This window comes from Cervus canadensis, chromosome 1 (genome assembly GCF_019320065.1).
Source record: "Cervus canadensis isolate Bull #8, Minnesota chromosome 1, ASM1932006v1, whole genome shotgun sequence".
Taxonomy (NCBI): Eukaryota; Metazoa; Chordata; class Mammalia; order Artiodactyla; family Cervidae; genus Cervus; species Cervus canadensis.
Window position 1 is genome coordinate 23,845,679 of NC_057386.1, and position 26,951 is coordinate 23,872,629.

The 26,951-nt window shown below is 40.7% G+C and overlaps 1 protein-coding gene across 3 annotated transcripts in view; it reads right to left on the bottom strand.

Annotated features, from left to right (window-relative positions):
• Positions 1 to 2,136: 2,136 nt before the first annotated feature.
• Positions 2,137 to 26,951, bottom strand: part of LOC122443079 (speckle type BTB/POZ protein) — an 83,351-nt gene continuing 58,536 nt past the window's right edge. For 2 of the 3 annotated variants that reach the window (XM_043470907.1, XM_043470894.1), the window contains 9 exons: positions 22,925 to 23,068; positions 22,171 to 22,292; positions 19,976 to 20,127; positions 19,729 to 19,856; positions 12,043 to 12,220; positions 9,105 to 9,160; positions 8,484 to 8,606; positions 4,674 to 4,816; positions 2,137 to 3,404 (listed from right to left, as the gene is read on the bottom strand). In XM_043470907.1, the coding sequence (XP_043326842.1) occupies positions 3,260 to 3,404; positions 4,674 to 4,816; positions 8,484 to 8,606; positions 9,105 to 9,160; positions 12,043 to 12,220; positions 19,729 to 19,856; positions 19,976 to 20,127; positions 22,171 to 22,292; positions 22,925 to 23,002 (1,125 nt within the window). In that variant the 5' untranslated portion in view covers positions 23,003 to 23,068 and the 3' untranslated portion in view covers positions 2,137 to 3,259. Of the gene's footprint in view, positions 3,405 to 4,673; positions 4,817 to 8,483; positions 8,607 to 9,104; positions 9,161 to 12,042; positions 12,221 to 19,728; positions 19,857 to 19,975; positions 20,128 to 22,170; positions 22,293 to 22,924; positions 23,072 to 26,951 lie in introns of those variants that run through there. The other variant, XM_043470897.1, reaches the window with a different exon arrangement.

Sequence of the window (26,951 nt, forward strand, 5' to 3'; positions counted from 1 at the left end):
TTAATAATCAACACAGTATTTAATCTTCACTTAAGGAATAAGAAAAATGTTTCGTGAATGGCCAGTTAGAGGGGGCTGACAACAAGGAAGGAGGGGAGTTGGGGAATGATGCCAGATAGTATTTGGACCTGAAACTGCAACTCGAAAGGTTCTGTGAAACTATGTGCTTGAAATATTGTTTTGATAAATAAGCCATATCCTAGTGGAATTGAAATCTCCAACTGTTCCACTGGCACGGACATCTCTGCAGTGACAGCACATGCCCCAGATTGTGGAGTTAACTTGAATTAAATTTCAGATGTGGGGGAGCTAAAGGAGAGGGTGGCGGCAGTGGGAGGTTTACAAACAGTATGCTGGGGCTCTGATGTTGTCAAAACCAGATGGCTTCAACTGTATCATTTAAACAAAAACAAACACGTCCAGAAAGAATGATGATGGCAGAAGCATTGAACCGCTTCACCTGTACCCGAAATTCTAACCACTCTGTTTCCATAGTAAAGCCCATAGTGGAAATCCCATAAATATTGGGAAATCTCAGAAAAGATCTTTATCTTGCCAGGAGCCTGGTGCCCGAATTGCTAATTGCTACTCTCCTGAAGACACAGTCCCTGAACCCACCAACCCCCAATCCACAGCTTTCTGTGAATGAAGAAAAGCAAATCTGAACCCTGGTTTGTCTTCCTGGATCCTCTGAGTAACAGGCCAGCTGAGGCACCTTTATACAGCTTTTGCTCTTGCTATTCCCACACGGAGAAGCTTTACCTCAGATTTCAGATATGGAACTTCCTCTAGTTACTTACATAATCTTTTCAGGGTATCATTTTAGAAGAACTCTTATTCAAGTTGTGTGACCTTAGGCATGTCCCCCTCAGGGCTTCAATTTCTCTCATCTATAAAATGGGAAGATGCTATCTCTCACTTGTCCTACCAAACCCATCAAGTTGTTGGGAAGTTCAAATGAGGTTATAGGAAGGTTTGTTGAAACCTGAGCAGTGCTGAGCCAGTGCAGTTACCTGAGAGACAATGTGGGTAGAGGAGATCCTGGGTACACCTCAGCCCCCAGCTCCGTGTGCTCATCTGGAAAATGAGAACTCAGGAGGCACAAGAAGGCAGCCGGGACATGGAGAACTGGGCACTTGCTCACACAGGTGACACTTAGGAGGAAACCAAGAAGTGCAGAGGAGTGGTTTCTAATAAACAAATCCTGCCTTTGATTATACTGATAATGTGATGTGAAGTGAAGTGAAGTCGCTCAGTCGTGTCCAACTCTTTGCAACCCTGTGGACTGTAGCCTACCAGGCTCCTCCGTCCATGGGATTTTCCAAGCAAGAGTACTGGAGTGGGTTGCCATTTCCTTCTCCAGGGGATCTTCCCAACCCAGGGATCGAACCCGGGTCTCCCGCATTGTAGGTAGACGCTTTACCGTCTGAGCCACTGGGGAAATGATACACTGGTAATAGTCCTATCTATTTCATTCCAGAAGGGGCAAGGTAAAATGAAAATTAGAAAGTTTGTGAAGGCTAAAGTCACTGGAGAACAATGGAAGGTGAAATGCTTTGAGTCTCCATCTAAGGTCAAATAATACACACACCTCGGCCCAATGGCTAATGATTCTCCAGTGTACCCCACTGTCCTGTCCAACACTGCCATACGAAAGCAGAGGGGGAGCTCCAGAGCATTCCTATGAGCTCACTGGGAATTCAGATACTAAGTTTTCTGAAAACACATCCAGTCAGTGACAGAACCAGTCAGAGATAAGAATTTCCCTTTATTAAATCTCCACATTCATGTCCCCTTGATATTTTATAGTTAGTTAAGGGAGATTGGGAGTTAGGTCTTAAAACACGTAGGGTGCAGAAAAGCCCACTTCTATTACTTGCCTTGGCAGTAGGAGCCTGATCCCTCATTAGGCTGTGGACTCTGAGATACTCAGGAAGGACAAGGGACTGGCAGATGCTGGAAGCTCACAAAGGAAACTTGGGATTAGGGACACACAATGAATCCCTACTGCTTAGACATCTTGAGCGTAACCTCTGCAAGTTAAAGGATCAAACTAGGCCTTCAAAATCCCTTAAGGAATTCAGACCCACAAGACGAGCCAGGTGAGTGAAACAAAAGACCAGAGATACCACACAGTACAAAATAGTAATTATTTATATTTTCAAAAAGAAAAAAAAATTAACATTTGGAAGTTCTCCCCTGCAGGAAGAGGGGTGACTTGGAAGGAACAGGACTGGCTCCTATGCAGGCGGCAAGTCAGGTACAAACAGCTGAGCAATCTTGGGCTGGGAGGTTTTTCACACAGCATTAATAATAAAATTTCCTTTTCTTTTCTCTTCTTTTTGCTCTGTTATTGTTGTGTGTGTATTTGTTTGTTTTTTTAGAAAAAGGAGTGGGGGAGACGAAATAAAATCAGAGAAAAATGCCAAAAAACATTTTCCACAATATCTAAAAACAGAGAACCATAGTTCTTGTCAAGACAGTATGAATTCTGGATAAACTATTTTTTCCAGTTTTCAACACCAATAAAGATTTTTTTCCAAAAGCTACCACATCAGAACACTCATCTTCTAGATCAAATAATCTCCTTCCCCTTTCACCTCTGCTGGTCATTTTTCATCAAAGGGTAACAAGACATATTCTGTTCTTGCAAACAATAAGTGCTAACCACAAGAGAGCTCTTCTGATAACTTGCATGGTAGTGAGGAGTTTTCACAAATATCGGAGTTTTAGCACAGCTGGATGGACTAAAATCTCTCTCAACATAAATACTACTGGAATCCACAAACTGATTTTTGAGAAATTCTGCAAAAATCCTTTCTTCTTTTCTTTTCCCTTCTCTTAAAACTAAATGTCCTTTTTAAGTTTTCTTTTTGCTCCAGGCACCTGACGATTTGCTCTGCTCAGTCAGATGCAGACAGGTTTCTCCAAAGTACCTCCGCGGGGATGTCCTCAGGGCCCGCGCCTAAGCTGAATCCCCACAGTATCAACCTTGGCCGGGCCAAAGGGGACACAGCGACGCAGCAACAGGGTTTTCATTAGGTCGAACAGCCCCGAGTCCTGGGCCCTTCCCTCCCCCCACCCCCATTTCCCCCAAGTTTGTTTAGTGCTGTATTAAAAGTCTGGGGCCACGATGCAGTCTCTTCCCCCCACAACAGAGTAAAAGCTCCACAGATTGCGCTGTCTACCTGGTGGTCAGTGGCAGCCATGACGACTGCTGCTTCTGGAAAATAAACGGAGTCTTACAACGGGCAGGATCTTAGGACTGCTTCAGGCGCTTGCGTGGGGGTCCCAGAAACGGGCACTGTGCTGAAGCCAGAGAGCGGTATGCCTCAGCCACCAAATGGGGATGTGACACCACCATTGACTTCCACCCGGAGGTCTCCAAGACATCCGAAGCATGGCTAGGAGAAATGTGAGAGATGGGTTACCAAAGGAGTACGTGAAGGATGAACTAAACAGCCACCTAGAGAGCCCAGTTTCCCAGGGTTTGCTGTCTGGGTGTCAATGCAAGACACACTCAGACAGAACCCTTAACATGCAAGAGAATTTGCTTGTTAGACAATAGGTAGACAGGTGACCAGGTTACAGCTCTTGTAAGTCTGAAAACCAGAACTTTGAGCCATTATACTCTCAATTACAAAAGATGAAATGTTCTTCAGGCTTCTCTCTAAATCATCAAGGCTCTTTATATTCCTTGGTGATGCTGATAAAGAGCAGGAGTTCTTTGGGTCAGACAGCTCTGAGTTTCCATCTGGCTTTGCCATTTACTAGTCCCATAACCACAAAGCAGATCACAGCCTGGGGCTTATTTGATTATTGAAAAAGAGAGGCCAGTTCCCACACTTCATTGAATGGTTAACATCTAAAAAGCACCAAGCAAGTGTCCAGTACAGAGTCAGCACTCAGGATAAGGAACATTTTGCCTCCATTGGTAACTCCTTCAAAATAGTCCTTCAGCCTTATAGAACATCTTTTCTTGTTTCAGGGCATTTTCTGTGTTAAATAATGTTTACTCATCTACCCTGCAATCTCTTAGACCTGTCTTACTCCAGTATGGCTACTGTGGGGGCTTCTCTTCTTGGGGTTTTTTTCCCCCAACTTTTGCCCCCCATCAGGCAAAGCAGTAGAACATGTCCCACTGAGAATTACTTCCCATTGAGAAAGTAATATGGCCAGGTCACTTGTCATTTAGGAAGAAGGAACAGATGTACTGGAATGGATACTTCTTTCTCAAAACAGTATTCCACAACCTCATCTCCTAATTATGTTTTCTCTTTTCCCCATTCTGCAGTCGACCACTGGACACTCTTACTAACTCATAAAAATCCACTTCCATTCTCCCAGAGATCTGCAAGTCTTTTTGTAACAAACTGGTGAGTGTGAAGTAAAGATGCTATTGCTTTGGGGGACAAAGGTTTTTCAGACCAGCGAGTTGTCATTTTCATCAATTCTCATCCTGCAAGGTAGTAAAACACTTCACTCCCCAATCAGATTAGACTGATGAAAGCAAAACCATTTTTCACACTGTCAAGCTGAAGGAAAAGACAGACACTCTCTACTTACTCCTGAAAGCTTAAAGTTACTCAGATGTTTCACTCACCAATTCAAAGTCTTTTTCATTCGCTAGCTAACCCAACTATCCTGAAAGAACTTTGAAGATGGCAACTCACTAGTTGATGAAATCCACTGCCTGAGTTTTCAACTGATCTGCGCTGTGGAGGTCAGCCAGGATGAGAATTTCTGCGGCGTTCTCCACAGAGAGATTACTGCAGAGGGCATCCTCACACATGACCTTTAAACGCTCCAAGGCGTACTGTAAAACACAAACGTGCTGTTGTCAGAACAGGAAAGGCTCTGGGTTGATTGCTACTGAAGTAGTTTTCTTCAACCATACCATCGCGTAACTGGATACCTGAATAAAACTCCACAGACCATGAAAAGCCAATTATAAACCACAATCATACGCTGAAGGCTGAAATGAAGATGGCTAAAATAACTTGCAGAGCTGCCATTCAAGTTCTAAAGTCTATTAGAAAAATAGCAACATGGGTCTATGCAACAGGCCCACATCTTCAAGTTTTCCCTTACCCTGACTACGATTAAAGTTTCTCTCAAACAATCACCACCTACCCTTACAATGAGGCATTGCTCTGCTTCAAGTCAACAGGGACATTACATTTTAAATTTTTGCAATCCTTTTATTTAGAGCCAGACTAGGGTGCAGCACAGCCCTTTCTACTTAAGTACTGTCACCAGCCCAGCAGGATATCGGGCTGTGAAAAGGAGCCCTGTGGTGACTTTTACCAGCATCTCTGCCCATAGCTGTTCCTCCTTTTCAATAGAGAAGGATAAATGGAGCCCTATTTTATTGGGGTTGCGGTTAAGATTCTGAGGGTAGAAGAACAAAGCAACAGAGAACCTGGATCTAGTTTCAGTCTTAAAAACTTTCTATTTTCCAAGTAAAGGGTATAAATAAATGTTCTAGAAATGAAGGTCTAGGTTAATATTGAGCACATCTAATCTACCTGATTTGTTTTGATGCAACTGTACTACTTGCTCTCAAATATATCATGAACTTACTAAGGAATTTCAGGGCAAAGAGGGAAGACGGGGAAAAAAGGAGGCACAAAATAAAATTGTCACTAATTAGTTCACAGGAGAATGATTTGGTCTGAGGGTATCCACAGTCTCTGTACAGGTCCCATTTCGAGGGCCTCAGAACTCAATGACACAATACTCCTCTGGGCTGAATCATGACAATCAAACCAGGACAATTTTATTTTTATGAGTTCTGGGTGAGGAGGCATATCTGCCGGCACTGTGATCTCCTGCAGCAAAAAGAGAGTTTTATTGGTTTTGGTGCAGCTTTAATTTTTTACATTTGAGTAACTGGAAAACAGTTTCCATGGAAAACAGGAATGACACTAGACAAGAAAGAAATTAGGTTGCCATTTTTGTTTTAGAAGACTGGAAAAAGTTGGGTAAATATTCAGTCTTCACTCAGTGCTGCAAAGAATATTCATCTTATCCTTTTTCTCAATATATTCTTTTAAAAGGACTTTTGCTGTGAATAGCTCTGATCCCTACTGCATAATTAGACAAAAGTAGCCATTTTTGTCCCTTGGGGACGTTTTTTTCCCTTAATTATGCTTCTGAAAAACCTGCCTAATGGCAGTACTTACCCGAGAGGTTGAAATTTTGTCTCCCAGGCCTGGGCAACGTGTTTTGTTTTGTTTTTGGTCTAATTACACATGTCCCCAGGAGACTGGAAAAGCTCAGAAGAAGCTGTTTTAGTCTCTTGGGTAAATTCTAGATGTTTAGATCCTTCCGTGAAAATTTTCTTATTCTGTTTTCCTGAGGCTCACAAGGAGGTGTAAAGGTAAAAATGTTTTTAAATAAGTTTAGAGCAAAGATTATCTTATCTAATATGAAATTCTGAAAGGAACTTGAAAAACCAACTCTTCAGTTACTTCTCATTCATAAACTTAAAGCACTGCTGTGATTCAACTGCTTTTCTTACACACTGCACTGAAAACACCACCCTTGGAATGTCAGTTCTGGCTGACCCCATGCTCTCTATACTTACAGTAGGTTCCCAGTAGGCTCTCTGGCTGGGGAGCAGGAATGAAAGCCCAGGAACACAGCTGTCTAAACCTGGCTCTGAGAATGTACAACTCTTAGTACTTCTGTCTAAAAACTGGACCGTGTTCGTCTTTACAGGAGCTGGATAATGAGAGGGGTGAATGCCTGGTATGTATAAGCACAAGCGACCGCTTCACTGAAAATCAGAGGGCAGGGAATTCCTTGGTGGTCCAGTGGCTAGGACTCCGAGCTCTCAGGATGTGCCCAGTATTAACCTAGATGTTCATTTCCAAAACATTTATACCTTCACCTAGAACTCTTCCTGAGGTCCTGGGTTCAAAATCTGATTGGGGAACTAAAATCCCACAAACGGAGTGGTATGGCCAAAACACTATTACAGGGCAAATCAGGCATAATCATTATAAACTCAGTTTATGAAAAGCAGCCGTTTGGGCCACGTATTCTACTTCCTCAGACCTCACAGCGAATGTTTTCTTTCTGTTTCCACTGAAAGCCAAGTTTTCTCTGGTCAGAACTGAGCTAGACTGGAAGGGTACAGGATGTTTGCAAATGCCTAAGCATACTTAAGAAAGTTTTGCCAGTTGATAAAACAATACAGTTATTATTCAATTCTCTACACTGGAGGTACTGATTGGGTTTATATGCCTCATCCTCTATAAACACAGCAAAAAGATGACGGGTAAAGATAAAACCACCACTGTAAACACACTTTCCTCAGGGGTGCAAAGGGAGGGGGAAGGAGATGACTCCCCTGAGTGAATCTTGGGAAGGCTCTAGTGCCTTCAGGTCAGAGACAGCTGGGACCCTCAGGCAGCTGCTGCAGCAGCAGGGGAGGAAAATCAGGCACTTCCAGCAGAGAACCATCTCTCTCAGAGTCTACTGCTGGCTGGCCTTATGCCCTTTAACACTCTTGCCTCAACTGCTCCCCAACAGAAGAAAAGTTTCCACAGGATAAATAGCAATTGTTTCCCCCACCTAATCCTCCCATTTCCTCAGACCACGGGGCCCTGGAGGAACAGGTCACTGCTCTCTCTGGCATATCTACATAATGAAGGTCAGTTTCCCAAACTGTGTTTTGGGGAACACTAATCCCTGGAAGTGATCCTTGAGAAAAGTGATTTTGGTTAATGAATTGGAGAAATTTGTCCACCGTATTCTTTTTTAGAAAATGCACACTAACATACTAAAGGTTCTGAGAAATCTGGTTGTAAAAGAGCAACACAAAAACCCCAGTTTGACTTAAGAGTTTCAATAACTTTTCCCCTCATCTTGGGAATCACCTGCCTGCTGTTTCAGTAACCACTGCAATTCAGTAAGGCTAAGGTCTACATTATTAATTTTCACACTTTAACATTTCTCAAATCAAAATGTGTCTCACAATCAAAGTGTATGTTTATGGTAGAAGTATCTCTCTTACAATTTTGAATATGATGTATTTCAATAACTTCTTAGGGAAAAGCTGCAAATGACCAGAACACTATGTAAAAGATATTCTCTTCCTGACAAAGTTTAAATAAAAGTTAATGAACTCAAGAACATTTCTGTAAACTACAAAGCCAAATTATAAATCCAAATGTTAATGTGAGTCTTTCAAATCACTGAGTTAAATTTGAGATGGGCAAGAGAAGAGAGGTAAACCTCACTTCTTTTCCATAGTGAGGGTGACCATATAATTTACCATTAAAAGGAAGACACTTTTGAAAATAAAAAGGGTGCTATGGATAACTGTGTTGGAACACAAGCATGAACCAGGATTGTTCTGACCAAACTAAGATATACACTCCTCCTGCCCACAAAGCAACATAAAAGCCCAGTCATGAAGCTCAAGAAGTCACCAAAATCCTAGTCTTGTTATTATTTTCCTGTTCTTATCTCACCTTGTCAGCAGCTGCCAGCAAATCATCAGCCATTTTGTCGAGGTTCGGAGCCTTCCCCGTGTAAATGAAGCACATCATTTCCTTAAAAACTTCAGGCTCCACATCATTGATTTCAACCCGATTCTATGCCAAAAAAATTAAAAATGAGAAACATTCCAACAGAACAAAATTCCTAAACAGTCTTCATGATTTTAAGTTCTGAGAAAGAGAGGAGTTCGTATCATTTTAAATCTAACATCAATAGAAACCCCTCTTTGCTCTATCTGATTGTTAATAGCCTTTCCTGCCATCTTATGTACCACTTTGCTTTCTCAATACACAGCAAGACAACTATATCTTTGATTTTTCATGTTTCTTTTCAAAACACATGCCTAATTCCCCAACTCAAGACTATTTGAATGATCTGCTTGGAACAGTGAGTCTGCCTTACCCAGAGTGCTTCCAGAGTGCTCTCTGCTTTTAGAAATTGTCTGTTCAGGGAACTGTACTCCATTTTAATCACATAATAAGAAATTAAAAAAAAAAAAAAAAAAACCAGCAAAGTAAATCTGCTTCCAAATTGGGAAATAATCTGATTCCAGCCACCTAGCTAAAAAGACATATTTCTATCCTGTTACATACCTTTTTGCTTTCCTCCATTTCATGTTCAAACATGGCACTAAAAACTGGAGAACGAGCTACAAAGTGAAAGGAACACAGATATGGTTATCACACCAAAATCTCTTGGTTCATCTATTATGAAGAAGAGATTTTTTTTTTTTTGGCCATGCAAAGTGGCTTGCAGGATCTTAATTCCCCAACCAGGGACTGAACCCAGGCCACTGGACAGCCACAGAATTCCAGCAGAAGAGACCATTTTCTTTCCTATCCCCACTGGTACAGAAATGATCTTTTATATTAATTATGCAGAACTATAAAATTCCTTTCTTTTTATATCAATGAGTGAATAATTATACACAGGGGAAAAAAATAATAATACATAGGGGAAAAAAAGAATCACTCCTTTCAAAGTAATTTATTAGCTCCACTCCAACTATGATATTTCAAGGAGATTACTCAAATTACCTCTGTTAGATGACAATGATATCCTCTGGGTAGATCTGGGGGTTCAAATAGAAGGTCCTTCACGGTCTAAGCAGGGTGCCCTGATACTACCTTTTTGTCTAGAACAGGGATACCTACTTTCTCCACTTCCAGGGTCCACATAGCAAGGAGGTCAAGAACAGGACTAAAAGGCATCCGTTAGCTACATGAAGTACAGACTTATTTATGGCTGCTCTTTAAAGCCATGCATTATCAACAGAGATTATCACCCAAAAAGGTGAAAACCGTCTCAGGTACCACAGTCATTTATGGCACGTCAGATCTTAACCCAATAGGACAAAATCTTATTCTTTAATGCCTCTTAATGCTTTCCTCAGGGGTGGGAATCACAAAGAAAGGTTCAGAAACAGTGTTCTAAACAGCGTGCACTGATCCTTCCAGACAGCTCTGCTTTGGACACTTCCTCTTTATTAAAGGCACCAGCCCTTTAGTCTTCAGCTTCTGTATGTATTTATATAGTGCCTCACAGTACTATACACACACACACACACACACATATATATATAATTCCATGCCCATTTTAGTCTAATGAACATGAAAAATAAGTAAACGCAATTTCAACCATGAAAGTAATAAAATGGCTGGGGAACTCAAATTTTATCATGTTGTCCAATAAATAAAGGATTTTGGTGAAAGTTGAGACTATCAATCTCTACCTAAGAGAGAAGGAACAGATGAAATACAGGAGTTTCAACTAACAGGTACCCAGAACTTTTACCTAATTTATGTCGGAAAAGATTAATTTTAAATTTGCCATTTTCTAACCATATAATCGTAACTCTCTGAACCTTAGTATTTTAATCTAACTCCGAAAGAATATCAATTCTCACTATTCTTATCTCTGAAAGGTTATAGACTATATGGTACTCTATAAATACATCACAGAAGCTGAAGACTAAGGGCTGGTGCTTTCTGGAAGGGTCCAAAGCCAAGAGATGCCTATAGGGATCAGTGGATAGACAGAAGCTGATGTTAAATCACCTAGGGAGATTAAGTAGAGTGAAAAGAGAACTAAGGCAGACCCTTAGGGAAAACAATATTTAAAGGGTGGGTGAAGAGGAAGGTCACACATTAGAAGTAGCCAGAGAGCCAGCCAGAGAAACCAGGAGTCAAATAATACATAAACTGAAGAGTTCCTCAAACTTAGGAACTAGCAGGTCAATATAACTTTGGAAAACTGCTTTTGTGGCACGCAGGTGAACTGAGGATAAGTGGGAAGAAAGAGTCGAGAGAGGTAATATGCTAACTCAAGAAACTTAGCTCTGGAAAATAGAGAGAGAATAACTAGAAGGAGAAGCTTGAGCATGTTTTAGCCTGAGGGCAAACAGGCAATAGGAGAAAGAGATGACGAAGATATCAGATAACAAGGGTGTGAATGGCAGAGTAAGGCTTCTGAGAAGGCAGCATATGAGACAGAACAGCAGTAGAAAGTACAGTTTGCTTTGGACACGAAGAATTCCTCCTCCACTGAGAATGCAGAGAAAATGCAGGTAAGGTGAGAGCCAAGAGCCAAGAGATACGGGCCTCAATTTTCTCCTGGAAGAAGTAGCAAGGTCATTTCTCAGGAGGTGGAGATTAAAGGAGAGTGGTAAGGTCCGAAGTGTCTATTGTTGAGAGAAAGAAAGGGAGCTGACTAATATCTGTAGAAAGAGGTCTTGGCAGTAATGAGGGTCTGGCTGAGTGTGGAGACACTAACATAAGCGTTAATGACTTCCTTTAGCAATTCTCAGTAACATTCAGTTGAGAGGGGGAGCAGTAGGATGGTTAGATTGAACCAAACTGAGGTTTTGCCAGGTGTGCATTTTAGAATGACAAGGCTGGGGGTCGTGGTAAGAAATCTGTTGCCTGAAGGCTCATGTGATTTCCTCTCACATATTTTGGCCTGAATATAAGTTTGAAAGCTATGCTTCCCTGTGAGGTAAAGGCCATCAGTCTGCTTTATCAGTTCCCTCCTGGGAGTCAGTCTTTCTGGTCTTAAAGACCAAGGGCCTATTATTAGAACAAGACCTGATCTTCCAAATCACTGGCAGCATCCTCATTCTTCTGCTGTTTGTATGAAGAGACGGCTAAAACCTCCAGGGCTGGCGACCTGGCTATGTGGTAGTTTAGTCCTGAGTCCAGAATCTTCTCCATTACATCCTAAGTCCCTGTCTAGGGGCTAATACTTGCTCTTAACCAGTGTTTGGACATCTTAAACTCGAGGTGCAAAGGCGTCTAATACACATCATCATCCATTCCTTGAAAATGGTGGTCTAAGTCCACTACAGAAAGAAAAGCGAGGTACCATTTTTATGGAAAGTCTTTTTGGTTTTGACAACTGTCACCACAATATAAAAATATGTTTAGCTGAAGTTTTTCTGTACTAGTTCAAAGTTTAAGCTATTCAAAAGGTGATTATGCAGTATACTGTTTATCCCTGTTTAACCAAAACAAAACTCCATGAATAAATACCAACCTGCTAAGATAGCTTTGTGAGCCTGGAATTCCTGGCCAGCAACACACAAACAACAGTCTGTGAACCGGGAGTTCTCCCACAGTCCTCCTAACTCATCTGCCAACCGGCACTCAGGAACCTTCACCATATTCATGGTATTCTGGCCAGAAATGTTGACGGAATCTTGCACCACACTCACCTGTGAACGACAAGAAAACATAGTCCAAAGTTTTTGTTACCAGGAATTTTCGTCCCAGCAGGAGGAGAGATGACTTTCACCTTGCTGTTGCAGTACATTTAGGAACTACATCAAAATTTAGTCATATTCTCTTGGTTTTTAATCAAGGATTTATCCTCTTGAACAAGTAGTTCTAAACTATCACAATCATACTATTCTACAACATCTCAGGACAATGAGGAGAGAGCCCCACAAACTTCTCTCTCTTCCAAACGTCTCATAAGCTCTGCCTTCCCTGCCCTGAATGTGTATTAGCTGCTCAGTCGTATCCTACTCTTTGCAACTCCATGAACTGTAGCCTGCCAGGCTTCTCTGTTCATGGGATTCTCCAGGCGAGAATACTGGAGTGGCCTGCCATTCCCTTCTCTAGGGGATCTTCCCAACCCAGGGATTGAACCCAGGTCTCCCGCATTGCAAGTGGATTCTTTACCCTCTGAGCCGACAGGGAAGTACCTGGGCAAATCACCACAGGGAAAAAACAGACAGAAACAAATGTTAAGCCTTAAATATTTACCTTATTTTCCCTAAGCAAAAGGTTAAATACAAAGAACTCCTATAGAAACTCCCATTTAAATTAAACTCTCTAGAGAAAAGAAGCTTATAAGCCTAAAAGCACTTTACTTATTTCAGTTAGGTCTAGAACATAAACATAAAATACAGCTTCTATTTTTGTTGTTGTTCAGTTGCTAAGTCATGTCTGAGTCTTTGCGACCCCATGGACTGCAGCAAACCAGGCTCCTCTGTCCTCCACCATCTCCTCGAGTTTCCTCAAATTCATGTCTGTTGAGTCAATGATGCTATCTAATCATCTCATCCTCTGCTGCCTCCTTCTTTTGCCTTCTATCTTTCCCAGTACCAGAGTCTTTCCAGTGAGTGGGCTCTTTGCATCAGGTGGCCAAAGTATTGGTGCTTCAGCATCAGTCCTTCCAATGAATATTCAGGGTTGATTTCCTTTAGGATTGACTAGTTTGGTCTCCATGAAGTCCACAGGATTCTCAAGAGTCTTCTCCAGTACCACAAATCAAAAGCATCAATTCTTTGGTGCTCAGCCTTCTTTATGGTCCAGCTCTCACACAGGACACAGTAAATAACTGGTTTTCCTCACCAACGTTAGTTTAATGAACTGGACCGAGCTTGGAAGATCTTGGGTAGTGATAACTGAGTAGGCATCCCACATCATTTACACGCCTACTCAGTCATTTGTGACAATGACATATAAGGTGATTGGCTCCAGCTAGGCATGCTCTTACAGTTTTGGAACAGAATGATGACGAGTTTACAGAGAAATCCAACTGGCCACTTGGCTTCAGCAGCAGCCAATTTAACTGTTTGGTCTAAAGAATCTAAAACCCTGGTACTTCTAGATAGGTCAATGAAACTCAGATAAATGTGTTAGAATACAAAATACAAGGACTGAGGCTTCCCTGATGGCCCAGTGGTTAAGAGTCCATCTTGCAATGCAGGGAAAGCAGGTTCAATCCCTGGTCAAGGAACTAAGATCCAACATGCCACAGAGCAACCAAGCCTGCACTCCACAACTACAGAGACCATGTGCCGAAATGAAAGATCCTGTGTGTCACAACTAAGGCTCCACAAAGTCAAATTAATTAATTTAAAAAAACACAGGAATTTATAAACCATATAAAACATTATAAAATAAGTGTAAATTACCAAGCTGAAGATGAGACCCAACAGATCTGTCTTCTGCCTGACAACCTTAGCTATGCTTCCTCTCCTACATCATATTAGGTTAGAAATGTTAAAAAGAAAGTAGAATTCACAAACCTTGAGAATCAGCTCCCCACTCATGCTATTCCTATGAGTTAGATGAGAAAGACAGCTAAGGAACATCCTAAATGACTCAAATTTCTTTTAACCTTCAAGATGCAAGTCATCCTTTAAATGCAATCATAAACCCAGAGATGGTTAACGCCCCATCCAAATGACTGGTGGCACCTTCTGCATAGGAATGAGATGTTTACTCTCAGGTCAAGAAGTTTATTCATTTGTTTCAAACTAGCTGTTATAGTCCTGAACAATGAAGCAGCTGAGTTAATCAATTATGAATGTGCTCAGCATTAGTAGCACATTTATCAGAGCCAGAATACAATATTATTTTAACAGCCCAGGACCCAACACAAACCACCCCACAGAGATTGTCCCTTGTCAGATCTCTAATTTGGTTCAGCAACTTTCTCTTACTAACATCCTTACTTCTTTGATATAATATTAACACCAAAAGTAAAAGCAGCCTATTTCCAGTTTTAGCTCCAAAATACTGCTGATTTAAAAATGAACAAACAAAACACCAAGGACACGCCCAATTAAATCCAACTTCCTCATGAGGGAAGGCAGGAATCTTATGGAATGGCCAATGAAAGGAACGGACAATACATTTGGCACTACGTTCCTAAGCTTGAATTAAACCAGTCTGACAGCAGCCCAAAGTCATCAACACTTGATGGCAATTTACTAGACTGGGTAAAATGAACTGGCAAGAGCTAAGCTGATTTTCAGACTATGGTTACCAGTGGTCTCTGTGCTGGTTACATGTGTACTTGGTAATGAGTGGGGCCCAAAGACAGTGACTCCTCTCACTGGGGTAATTCCTCTTTCTAGACACAGACAGGAACACAGCAGGAAGGAGAATGTACCTTTACTGCCTGAGCCAGACTTGTTCTGCAGATATATGGCTGCCTGGAGTCTCCAGAGCTCTGAATGTCTGGCACCTCTTACCAACATTAAATACGCTTAATTAAAAATAAATTTTAAATGGCATTCACAAATGAGTCTTCAGAGCCCAAACTTTTAACTTAGAAAGGATTGTTTTCCTCTGGAAATGATGACACTAAAATGATACCATTTTGAGAAAAACTAAAGATTTTTTTTTTAATGTTTATAAAGTTGACTATGGAGACTCATTCAGAATTGCAGCTGTGAAGATGACGTGACTGTGACATTTATGTCGTCTTAGACATAACTGCATGAAAATGTCTCAGGAAGGCTCTATAACCCTCTAAATTTCAAGTTGTAAAAGGGCTTCACTTTTAAAGTCAATTCTTTTCCTTAAAAAAGAAAATTTCATGAAAGATTATGTCATTTCTTGTATATTTTGTCCAAACATAGAAAGTCAAGGTAAAAAATACTGGAAATACATTTTTAACTTCCATATAATTAAAACAAATCTAGAAAAATAAACTGACTGTATATAGATTGTTTATAGCAGCAGCTGACCCTTTGCCAACAAAGGTCCATATAATCAAAGTTATGGTTTTTCCAACAGTCACATATGGATGTGCGAGTCAGACCATACAGAAGGCTGAGCACCAAAGAATTGATGCTTTCAAACTGTGGTGCTGGAGAAGACTCTTGAGAGTCCCTTGGACAGCAAGGAGACCAAGCCATTCAATCCTTAAGGAAATCAACTCTGAATATTCATTGGAAGGACTGATACAATAATTGAAGCTTCAATACTTTGGCAACCTGATGCAAAGAGCCAACTCATTGGAAAAGACCCTGATGCTGGGAAAGATTGAGGTCAGGAGGAGAAGGGGGTGACAGAGGATGAGATGGTTGGATGGCATGACCAACTAAATAGACATGAGTCTGAAAAAAATCCAGGAGATAGTGAAGGACAGGAAAGCCTGGTGTGCTACAGTCCATGGGGTCACAAAGAGCTGGACACGACTCAGTGACTGAACAACAACATAGCAGCAGCACTACTTCTAATCAAAGACTAGCAACAATCTAAATGTCTATCAGTAAGAGAAAGAATAAACAAACCCATCAGCTGGTGAGTGAATATACAACCAAATACTGCACAGCATTAAAATCAATGAACTATAGTTATATTCACAATGTAAATAAACCTCAGAAACATAATGTGAAAACAACAGGTCCTAGATGACTACCTATATCCTGAGACCATCTACATAAAGCTCAAAAAAAGCAAACCTAAACAATATATTGTTCAGGCATACAAATAATAAACAACAGAATGATTAATTCAAAAGAGCTATTTATTATCATTGTCTGAGTAGGAAGACAACAGGTCTAAGGGGTTAGGAGGAAGCATATATATATAGGTTGGTTCTAAGTTACTGGCGGTAATGTTGGTTTGGGTAGTAGATTTACTACATTATCATGTTTTATAACCTATAATGATAGTACACATTAAAGCACCATTTTTGTAGGTTAAGAACAATCAATTATTATTCACATTTTCTTTCAACTAATATATACAAATAATCCATTAACAAATAGTAAAAGAAAAAATAGACCAACATATATAAATTTGCAAAAAATACATATTCTTGCGCTTTGAAGTGATATTGTTTGTTAAGGAAAGAGGCGTTTTAATAATTAACTAGTATCTAGGTATTTCATATGGTATTTAGTATTTCAACTTTAATTACAACATTACAAACAGGCACTGGAATCTTCTGTCAGAGGCATATACAATGAAGATGGAACACATGGATTTTTACTGCTAACAGCTACTTGTTTTCAGTATAAATAAAGAGGATCAACAAAAGTGAAGCATTTCAGGTAGATTTTCTGTGGTCCAAATTATTAAAGAGAAAATTAAAAGTGTAAAGCTTTCATGATTCTTTCATTACCAAAGAAAACTTGGTAGAGCCCATGTTTCCCAGGGTGAATGGTGCTCAGTTCCACTTTAGTGTAGCACAGCAGACTAGAAGTGGAAAGTGGAGAGCTGCTACCAATTTGCTGCACAATGTCAGGAAAAATTACCTAACCTCCCTAGGCACTGCTTCTCCCCTCAATAACAACATGAATCGAAAAGAACTAACCCAGCTCAAAGGACTGTGATAAAAGACAATTGAGGGAATGAGTTAACTAAGCAGTATCAACTTGGAAAAATCACTGCATTTCCTAAGAGTCAGAAAGAAAGATCAATGAGAACCGGAAGTGAACCCAGAGGCACATTACAAACAAGACTGCCCATTCAGCATTTTCAGTTTCATTACCGGTTACACAGTTATACTGAAATATAGCCCAAACACACAAATGTGTGATTCTCAGTCTTTCACCTTAGGATTCCCTCTTATGACCTCTGGGAACAGACCAAAATATGCACAAAACAACTGTACTTATTACATCAGGACAGGACAGAAGTACCTGGGCCAAAAACTGGGTAAGGAATACAACAGTGGAGTACTCATAATCTAAATTTGTATGTGGACATCAACTTCATAAAGGCCTCTAAATTATAAGAAAATATAACTAAACCAATAATAAATAAAATATAAATATGAACAAAATAGACTTGTTTATAAATATTCCATTGATAGAAGGGAGCAAAGGTCAAAGTGACAGAATTTTCACCAAAGGGTGATCTAGCTCTGAAATGCACTAAGAACTTAGATGAGCTGCAGACATTTTTAAAACCCACACATCCAACACACACCCCTACGCAACTGTCTTGCAACGCTGAACGCTACTAAGTCCACAGAGAGTCTTGGAACAGAAACGAGTCTCACTAGGCACAAGCCCAAGAACGAGAAGCAACACTCAGCACCTGTGGCCAACGGAGAAGTGTGAGAGGAACAGATGGCACACCTGGTCCGATGGTGAGAAACCGATGGCATCAGCAGAACCCAGCCAGACGTTTCCCTGTTCCACATCTCCTCATTTCCAAAGTGTCATCTCACTTCCCTTCTAAGTCAGTAAGGCATTTCTAAACTTAACCACAGAATTTCTCCTAAGAGAATTTCATATGGGGAAGCAAAGAGAGAGTGCCTCAGACTCAACCACAGGATGAGAAATTGCCAAGTGAGGGCAGGTCAACTGGTTTCCAAATCAAGAATGTCAATACAAGGGCTGAAGCAGATGGAATGGATCTGGGTGGGGTGAGGTGCGGGGGACAGCATGTAAAGAAAACGCTGGATGCACTGTAGACTTAAAAATGTGGCAATAAAGGCTCTGGTATTGCCTAAGACACCAGATGCATTATTTAGAGGTGATTTCCTTCAGAGAATAGTCCAAAGATTGGCTTTCATTTCCAACAGAAATTAAGAATCCACTATTTTATTTTTTTTCTGAAATACAGGATCTCTAAGGTGGGTGAATATTCAACTGATAGTTTGTTTATATAACATTCAATCTCACACAAAACCACCCAATTGTTCTTGCTCTCATTTCTCCACATGGGCAATTGAGTATGATCTGTAACTACTTGGATTTCTGTAGAACTGAAATTCCAAGATAAAAAATAACTGCAACATTTTATATATTTTTACAGACACCTTCACTCTAGTATTTTCTTATTCCCTTTTTTCTCTTAGCAATTAAAAAGGAGAAAAGGTAGCTATTATGCAAACTATATTTTATGTATTCAGTGTAGTATTTTAATAAACTATACCTCACAGGTTTACTAATCATCAGCAACTCTATGAAAATATTCAATGAGCTGTGACTTGGAAAAGAAGCCAGCGACTGCTGGCCAGGCCTCTTCTACAACAGGGCAAGACACCTTCCCTGCTGTGCGGGGGGTGACATGCTATGCCTTTGGAGCTATCGTTAACGTTAACTCCCGATGTGGGCCTATTATTTGACAAAGTACAGTGTTAGTTGGGAAACTTGCCTGTACCCTCCCCATGAAAGCACAGGAAACATTCTCTTGGTGATGTTGATCAGGAATCAGGTCCTTGACCACACAATGTACAAGGAACACCAACATCCCAGCTGACTAGAGGTCTTCTTAGTTTCTTACACTGTAAGCTTATTAGTATTTATAAATGCATTAATAACAGCATGAAACAACTAATTAGTATATACTCATTAAAGAAACCATTTTCCAACTCACTCTCATGGAATTTTATTTCTAGGCTTCTCCTATAAACCTGAAAAAGGCTCTTTAGGTCATTGGGGATCTTAGAAGGCTTCTCCTAAATGACTACAGGTAACCCTCTTCACTAACAATGACTTAGCTCTACATAACCCCCACTCTAAAAAAATGGTTCTTACCTTCCTATTTCACAACTCCCTCAGCAAGACAAACCAGAGACACTCAACAATCGATAAAAGTCATCTTGTTCAAAGAGCAGAAAAGAGAGTGCTCTATCAAACCCATGTGGACCTCATATTCAAGGAGGAGCCAGAGAGCTCAAGGAACAAATACACTTATCCAGTTGCTGGTCATTCTCCTCAGTGTAAAGGAACAGTCCTTCCAAATGCCTTCTGAAAAATTTTGCAATGAAAAGCCAGAATCATGACCCAAGATAGTACACACACAATCTTTGTTTTTAAACAAATAGTAACAAGTGGAAAACTGAGCTGCCCAACAACCTTGAAAACATGGCACAACTTTCAGTCAGTCATGTAAACAGTATCTGTGCAGCACCACTCCACTTGGGGATTTTCTCACTCTCCATCCTTGACACAATACATCTACCGATACCCATCAGGTCTGGGAACTGCTACTCTCACAGCAGGGTAAAAGGACTCACCTCACAGAAGAGGGTAAGCTTGTCATCAGGAAGAAGCCCATTGGCCTCATCCAAGAGAAAATCTCTACGGATGAATTTTTTGAATCCCCAGTCTTTCCCCTGCACAAACCTATATGCCCGTTGACTCTCTGGAGTGAAAAAAAAAAAAGTTATATTTAGGGTTACTCAAAAAAAGATCAAATCCACAACTTGTCAATGTATAAAGTTGCTGGATGTGAAAACAGAGTTGAACAAAGATAACATTTACCCATAGCTTTGGTTTCTTCACCCTTGGCATTTAGGATGGAGAATTTGAATTTTGCTCGAACTTCACTCTTTGGACAGCTGACGAGTAACAGGTAAAGTGACAGGTAATCTTTGCTTTCTTCATCTAGTCCTTTTGGGTTTACCCGCAAACACCTGCCCAAAACAGAAGGAAAAAAAAGTCAAAAGCATCCACGTTTGTAGGTTCATGAAGTGATAGGAGGCAACGAGAACATAAGAATCAACAGGAGATGTTAAAAAACAAACCGAGGCCCCATAGCAGGCAGGATATTCTGACTCAGTTAAATGACTACTTACAAATCACTCTTCTAGAGCAATCTGAGGCACCTTTTAAAAAGTAAACAATAAAGGGGCATCTTAGAATCCGACAACACATCCCTTGCATCTCTGCCTCTTTCCTCATAATCTCCCAAATCATTTTTTCCCCCTAAAATACTTCAAGATTCAGTTGAATCTCCATCTGTTTTAATCCTCAATCTCAGGAAAATTCAGCCCCTTATTTTTTTGGGACTGTAGTGAAACCAGGAGAAAAAAAAGTCAGTGAGCCTTTCAACACCAATTTGGGAGAGAAAAAGAACTCTAGAGAAATAAGTAATCTTTTACAGATATTTTACCAATCTGGCGATAATACTCTAAGATTAAAATAAGAGGCAATATGGAGGAAGCACAGACAAAGGTAAACTCCCATTATGCGGGGCAGAGTTCCAAGTCAGACTTCTAAGTAGAGTTAGCGATGCCAATCTGTTACCAATGGATCAAAACAAAATTCAGACAGAATTTAACAGGTTCAACTCAGTTAACTTGTAAATGTCATTAGCTGAACTACATGTGGTTCAGACACTGTTTTACCATGTATAATACATAGGCCATATGCATCCTTAGGCCTTGCCAGTATTATGACACCTTTCTCAAACAGGTGGCCCAATTCACTGCTTCTCTGGGAAGTGCATACACCACAGACATCACAACACATTGTGCTAAAGATGTGGATTTAAATACAATGCCTAAGAATTCTCTCAGCACCTAGTAATTCACTACTTAAAGTACATGGCCAACAAATACCAAATGAATGGAAAGTCACTGAACTTTTCAGTGGGTTAACAGAGGTCAAAATGGTGGTTCATAGCTATGTACTCTGGGCTTTGTAGGGAGAACATGGTTGTATACAAAACAGCTCCTCAAGAGAAGACATGGTTTGGAAGGGACTGACCCACCCTCCCAGATCCTATTTCCCTTGCCACAGGGATCAACTGAGGGAACCTAGATCTAAACCAATCAGTGCACTCTGACACATTCTTGGCCACACAGTTCAGAGAAAGTTTAAAGACTTGGTTGGTAGTGGAAGATGCCCATTGCTACTGCCAGTCAACTTTCAACCACAAGGGAAGCTAATCTTGAGATGTCAAACAGTGTGGAGAGCAGGGCAGAACAGAGAGTGATGGGTCCTTAATCTAACCATTGGCCTGGCTCTGGGATCAAATTACTTTAAAAGATATCCTATACCCTGGGCATTCCAGTTACAAGTAAATAAATCTCCTTTGTTTAAAAACAGGCAATCTTGGAGAAGGAAATGGCAACCCACTCCAGTATTCTTGTCTGGGAAAGTCCATGGACAGAGGAGCCTGGCGGGCTGCAGTCCATGGGGTTACATGACTGAGCATGTGTGCACGAGGGTGGAGGGAGATGGGTTGGTAGCAATAAAGTGGGAGAACTAAAAAAAAAAACAAAAAAACAGGCAATCTAAAAATCAAGAGCTATTACATTATAAAAGCTAGATTTTCTGTTTTTCTTGAAAAATCAAAGAATCTGGCAATGGTCAGACCTTATTCACATCTGGCTATAGTCAGGGGGAGCTGTAGCCACCACTTCTTTTAGGACACTAACTAGTTTGCAAAGTGGTCAACACTCACACCAGGTACGGATATTATTTACAATACTGGCCCTCTTAACTCACTGACTTTACTCTACAGCCATTTGAGCTTGCTGACCCCGAAACACTCACCGAACTAATTCAACAAACATACAGTGAGCATCTGTTATGTATCAGACACTGGGGAATAAAGAACAAAACAAAGTCCCTGCCATCAAGGATCTTACGTTCCAGACAGTCTTCCATGAAGCCAAGCAAAACAGGCAACTTTTAGAAAAATTTTTACAGCTAAATGTATTCTTCCTCACCATTTCAGTTTATCATTGGCTCCTGATGAAAAGGTTGAACTTTTAATGACTTCACCCATTTCCTCCCGGCAAAAGCTAAAGTTATTGATGGTCCACATGTAGGAGAATTTCACTACCTTGATCTGTTGATAGAAAACCAGGAAGTAATTATATAGGAAGTGAGCAACCTGAAAAACAGGCTGGAGATCAGATAATTTCCCCCTCCCTCCCTTTGCATAATCCCATAAGAAGATAGCACTGTTCAGCCAGCATAGAGGCTCATCCTTTTCCATCCCTCGTCTACATTTTAAGAAATCTCACAGTGATCAACTGCTTCCACTGCTTTTCTTTTCAGTTTCTGAGAAATATTGGATGGAAAGTGAGAAAAGCACAGACAATGTTGGGAAAGCATGTGATTAAGCCACACCTAAAATGAACCTCTGCTCAGAGCAGTGTTTAATGATTTAGATATTGACACCACTGCCTGGGGTTGCAAATCTCAAACCTAGCTTCCCCCTGAGTTGCTCAACAGAGTCACACATTACCATCAAGGAAGATGTAGAGACTAGGTCTAGTTTCAAAGATTTCTCTCCTTCAACCTCCTGTGAAAAACAGCGGCCTAGGCCATTCAGATTCCTCGTAGAAAACCAAGGAACGGAAAGATGACATGTACTTTACCTATTTGAAATGTATGACTCAGAGAAAGCAGGAAAGTCAACATAGAAAAGAAACCTGATTCCTTTTGTCCACCAAAATCCTCCCAAGAAGCACCTACCTGTGTGTAGCACCAGCTCTCAGCTACAGGGCCACTCGACATTTCTGCCGGAGGTGGAGGACTTGGAACCCTTGACATCGCCAGTTTGAAGGTTAAACAAGATTTCCGAAGTCAGGGGACAAAAACTTCTATTGTTTCTTCACCCTGGTTGATGCAAGAAGCAAGAGAATTTTATTAGCATACTATCCTACTACTTCCATTTGACCTTCCAGAGACTGGAAACTTTGTCTCCTGCCTGGAATGCATTGCAGTTATCATTCAAATGACTGCTTAGCATTCAATGTTGACCTCAGAGAAGATCACCTAACCTAAGGCAGTCTCACCTAACCTAAGGCAGTCTCCTCATCACAAAGATAAAATCCTGTTTTAATTTTCTGCACAAAACTAATTATTTATATAACATATAATTTATATAATTATAAGATAATTAATATTATCTTACCAATTGAGTACCCTTTACTCAAAGGGTACTTAAAGTAGGGGCTCCCTTGATGGCTCAACAGGTAAATATGCCTGCAATGCAGGAGACACAGAAGACACGGAAGGAAATGGCAACCCACTCCAGTATTTTTGCCTAGAAAATTCCATGGACAGAGGAGCCTGGTGGGCTACAGACCATGGAGTCACAAAGAGTCGGACATGACTGAGCGAATTCCTAAAGAGAAGACAGCATGGTGAACATCACATACAGGTTTGCTACTGCCTCCTTCCCTTGGGGGTACAAATACAAATACTCCTACAGGAAAATAACTTTGTTACCTTTCCAACTACTGTCTTATCTTCTACACTTCAGTGCAAACTTATTAATAAGAATAGTCCTTGGGAGGGAGGTTCACGAGGAGGGGACCTATGTATACCTATGGCTGATTTATGTTGATATATGGCAGAAACCAACACAGTATTGTCAAGCAATTATCCTCCAATTAAAAATAAATTTGAAAAGAGAAGAATAGTCCTCTATTTCTTAACCCATTGTTAGCTGCTCTCTTGAAGGGCAACATTCACCCCTCTCTTAGATGTGTTCCTTTCTACGTAGCATTAACAATCTCTCTTGTTACACTTCACCAGTGTCTGATTTTCCAGATTCTTCTCCTTGCCTTCTCTGTTTTCTGATCATTCCTCAATATCTTTTATTGGATTCTCTTACTTCACTGTTGTTCCCATGGTTTAATCTTGAATCATTTTCTCAAACTACATTCTCTTTTGTGGTAATTTTATCCACAACAGTGTCAAATTTCTGTCTTTATATAAATGTTTCCCACATCTCCAACTCTGACCTCTCTCATAAGCCTCAGACCATTCCTAAATAATTGCTACACATCTCAACAGGGTGTCCCAGTAGCAAACCAAATCCAACTCAAAATTCTCCCCTCCAGGGTCTTTCTAAACATAAAAGACATCAAAAACAGCAGTGAATACAATTTTTAAGTACTATGAACAAAGCAAAAAACAAACAAAGCTTACAATACATGGCAAAGAGTTAGCTATATAAGAAGTAATACATAAATTGTTTCTACAAAATAAATAAGAAAAAGACCAACTATCCTATAAAAATACCAGCCACAAAAAGTAAATAAAATAGCTGTTACTAAACACTGTATACCTATCAGGTTTGGAATAGGTCCAAGAATTTCTATTTCTAACAAGTCTGGACATGGAACAACAGACTAGTTCCAAATAGGGGAAGGAGTATGTCAAGACTGTATATTGTCAGCTTGCTTATTTAACTTATATGCAGAGTACATCATGAGAAATGCTGGGCTGGATGAAGCACAAGCTGGAATCAAGACTGCACGAAGAAATACCAATAACCTCAGATATGCAGATGATACCACCCTTATGGCAGAAAGTGAAGAAGAACTAAAGAGCCTCTTGACGAAAGTGAAAGAGGAGAGTGAAAAAGTTGGCTTAAAGCTCAACATTCAGAAAACTAAGATCATGGCATCCGGTCCCATAACTTCATGGCAAATAGCTGGGGAAACAGTGGAAACAGTGGCAGACTTACTTTTCTTGGGCTCCAAAATCACTGCAGATGGTGACTGCAGCCATTAAATTAAAAGATGCTTACTCCTTGGAGAAGGAAATGGCAACCCACTCCAGTATTCTTGCCTGGAAAATTCCATGGACGGTGGAACCTGGTAGGCTACAGTGCATGGGGTTGCAAAGAGTCGGACACGACTGAGAGACTTCACTTTCACTTTACTCCTTGGAAAGATTATGACCAACCTAGATAGCATATTAAAAAGCAGAGACATTACTATGCCAATAAACGTCCATCTAGTCAAAGCTATGGTTTTTCCAGTAGTCATGTATGGATGTGAGAGTTGGATTATAAAGAAAGCTGAGCACCGAAGAATTGATGCTTTTGAACTGTGGTGTTGGAGAAGACTCTTGAGAGTCCCTTGGACTGCAAGGAGATCCAACTAGTCCATCTTAAAGGAGATCAGTCCTGAGTGTTCATTGGAAGGACTGACGTTGAAGCTGAAATTCCAATCCTTTGGCCACGTGATGCTCAAGATTGACTCATTTGAAAAGACCCTGATGCTGGGAAAGATTGAGGGCAGGAGGAGAAGGGGACGACAGAGGATGAGATGGTTGGATGGCATCACCGACTCAACGGACATGAGTTTGGGTAAATTCCAGGAGTTGGTGATGGAGAGGGAGGCCTGGCGTGCTGTGATCCATGGGGTCACAAAGAGTCAGACACGACTGAGGGACTGAACTGAACTGAACCAGTTCCCAGGTGACCCTGATGTGCTGGTCCTGGATCATTTTGAGAACCACTGCCCTAGAAAAACTGCACATAGGCACAAGAAGACATGGACAAGGTCGTTCAATGTGGCAGTTATAAACAAACTAAAAATCCAGTAGGAGGGAAATAGGTTACTAAATTGGGTTATTTCCATACAATGGAAAACTATTTCAGGATTTAAAGGCAATGAACTGCACCATGGAGATGAGATCAAACACAATACTAATGAAAAAAGAGTTTTGGAATGTCTTGTGCAGTACATTATTTACACAGATTTAAGATTTATATATTATTTACAGATATTTGCATACAGTTCAGTTCAGTCACTCAGTTGTGTCTTGACTCTTTGCGACCCCATGGACTGCAGCACTCCAGGCTTCTCTGTCCGTCACCAACTCCCGGAGTTTGCTCAAACTCATGTGCATTGGGTTGGTGATGTCATCCAACCATCTCCTCCTCTGTCATCCTCTTCTCCTTCTGCCTTCAATCTTTCCCAGCATCATGGTATTTTCAAATGAGTCAGTTCTTTGCATCAAGTGGCCAAAGGACTGGAGTTTCAGCTTGAGCATCAATCTGTCCAATGAATATCCAGGACTGATCTCCTTTAGGATGGACTGGTTGGATCTCCCTGCAGTCCAAGGGACTCAAGAGTCTTCTCCAACACCACAGTTCAAGAGCACCAATTCTTCGGTGTTCAGCTTTCTTTATGGTCCAACTCACATCCATACATGACTACTGGAAAAACCATAACTTTGACTAGATGGACCTTTATCAGTAATGTCTCTGCTTTTTAATATGCAATCCCATGGATGGAGGAGCCTGGTAGGCTTCAGTCCATAGGGTCGCAAAGAGTCAGACATGACTGAGTGACTTCACTTCACTTCACTAGGTTGGTCATAACCTTCCTTCCAAGGAGCAAGCGTCTTTTAATTTCATGGCTCCAGTCACCATCTGCAGTGATTTTGGAGGCCAAGAAAATAAAGTCTGTCATTGTTTCCCCATCTATTTGCCATGAAGTGATGGGACCGGATGCCATTATCTTAGTTTTTTGAACACTGAGTTTTAATGCATACAGTAGAAGTGAAAAAAATTCACTGACAAGCTATGTAGCAGATTCAGGATGGGGGAGCAAGAAAGAATGAAGCTGGGAAAAGAATGTAAGACATTTCAAGTTGATCTCTCATGTTTCTTTTAAAATTAGGACAACCTAAGGCAAATATGACAATACAAATGTCATTTAATTTGGGATGACAACTACTGTTGTGTATAATATCC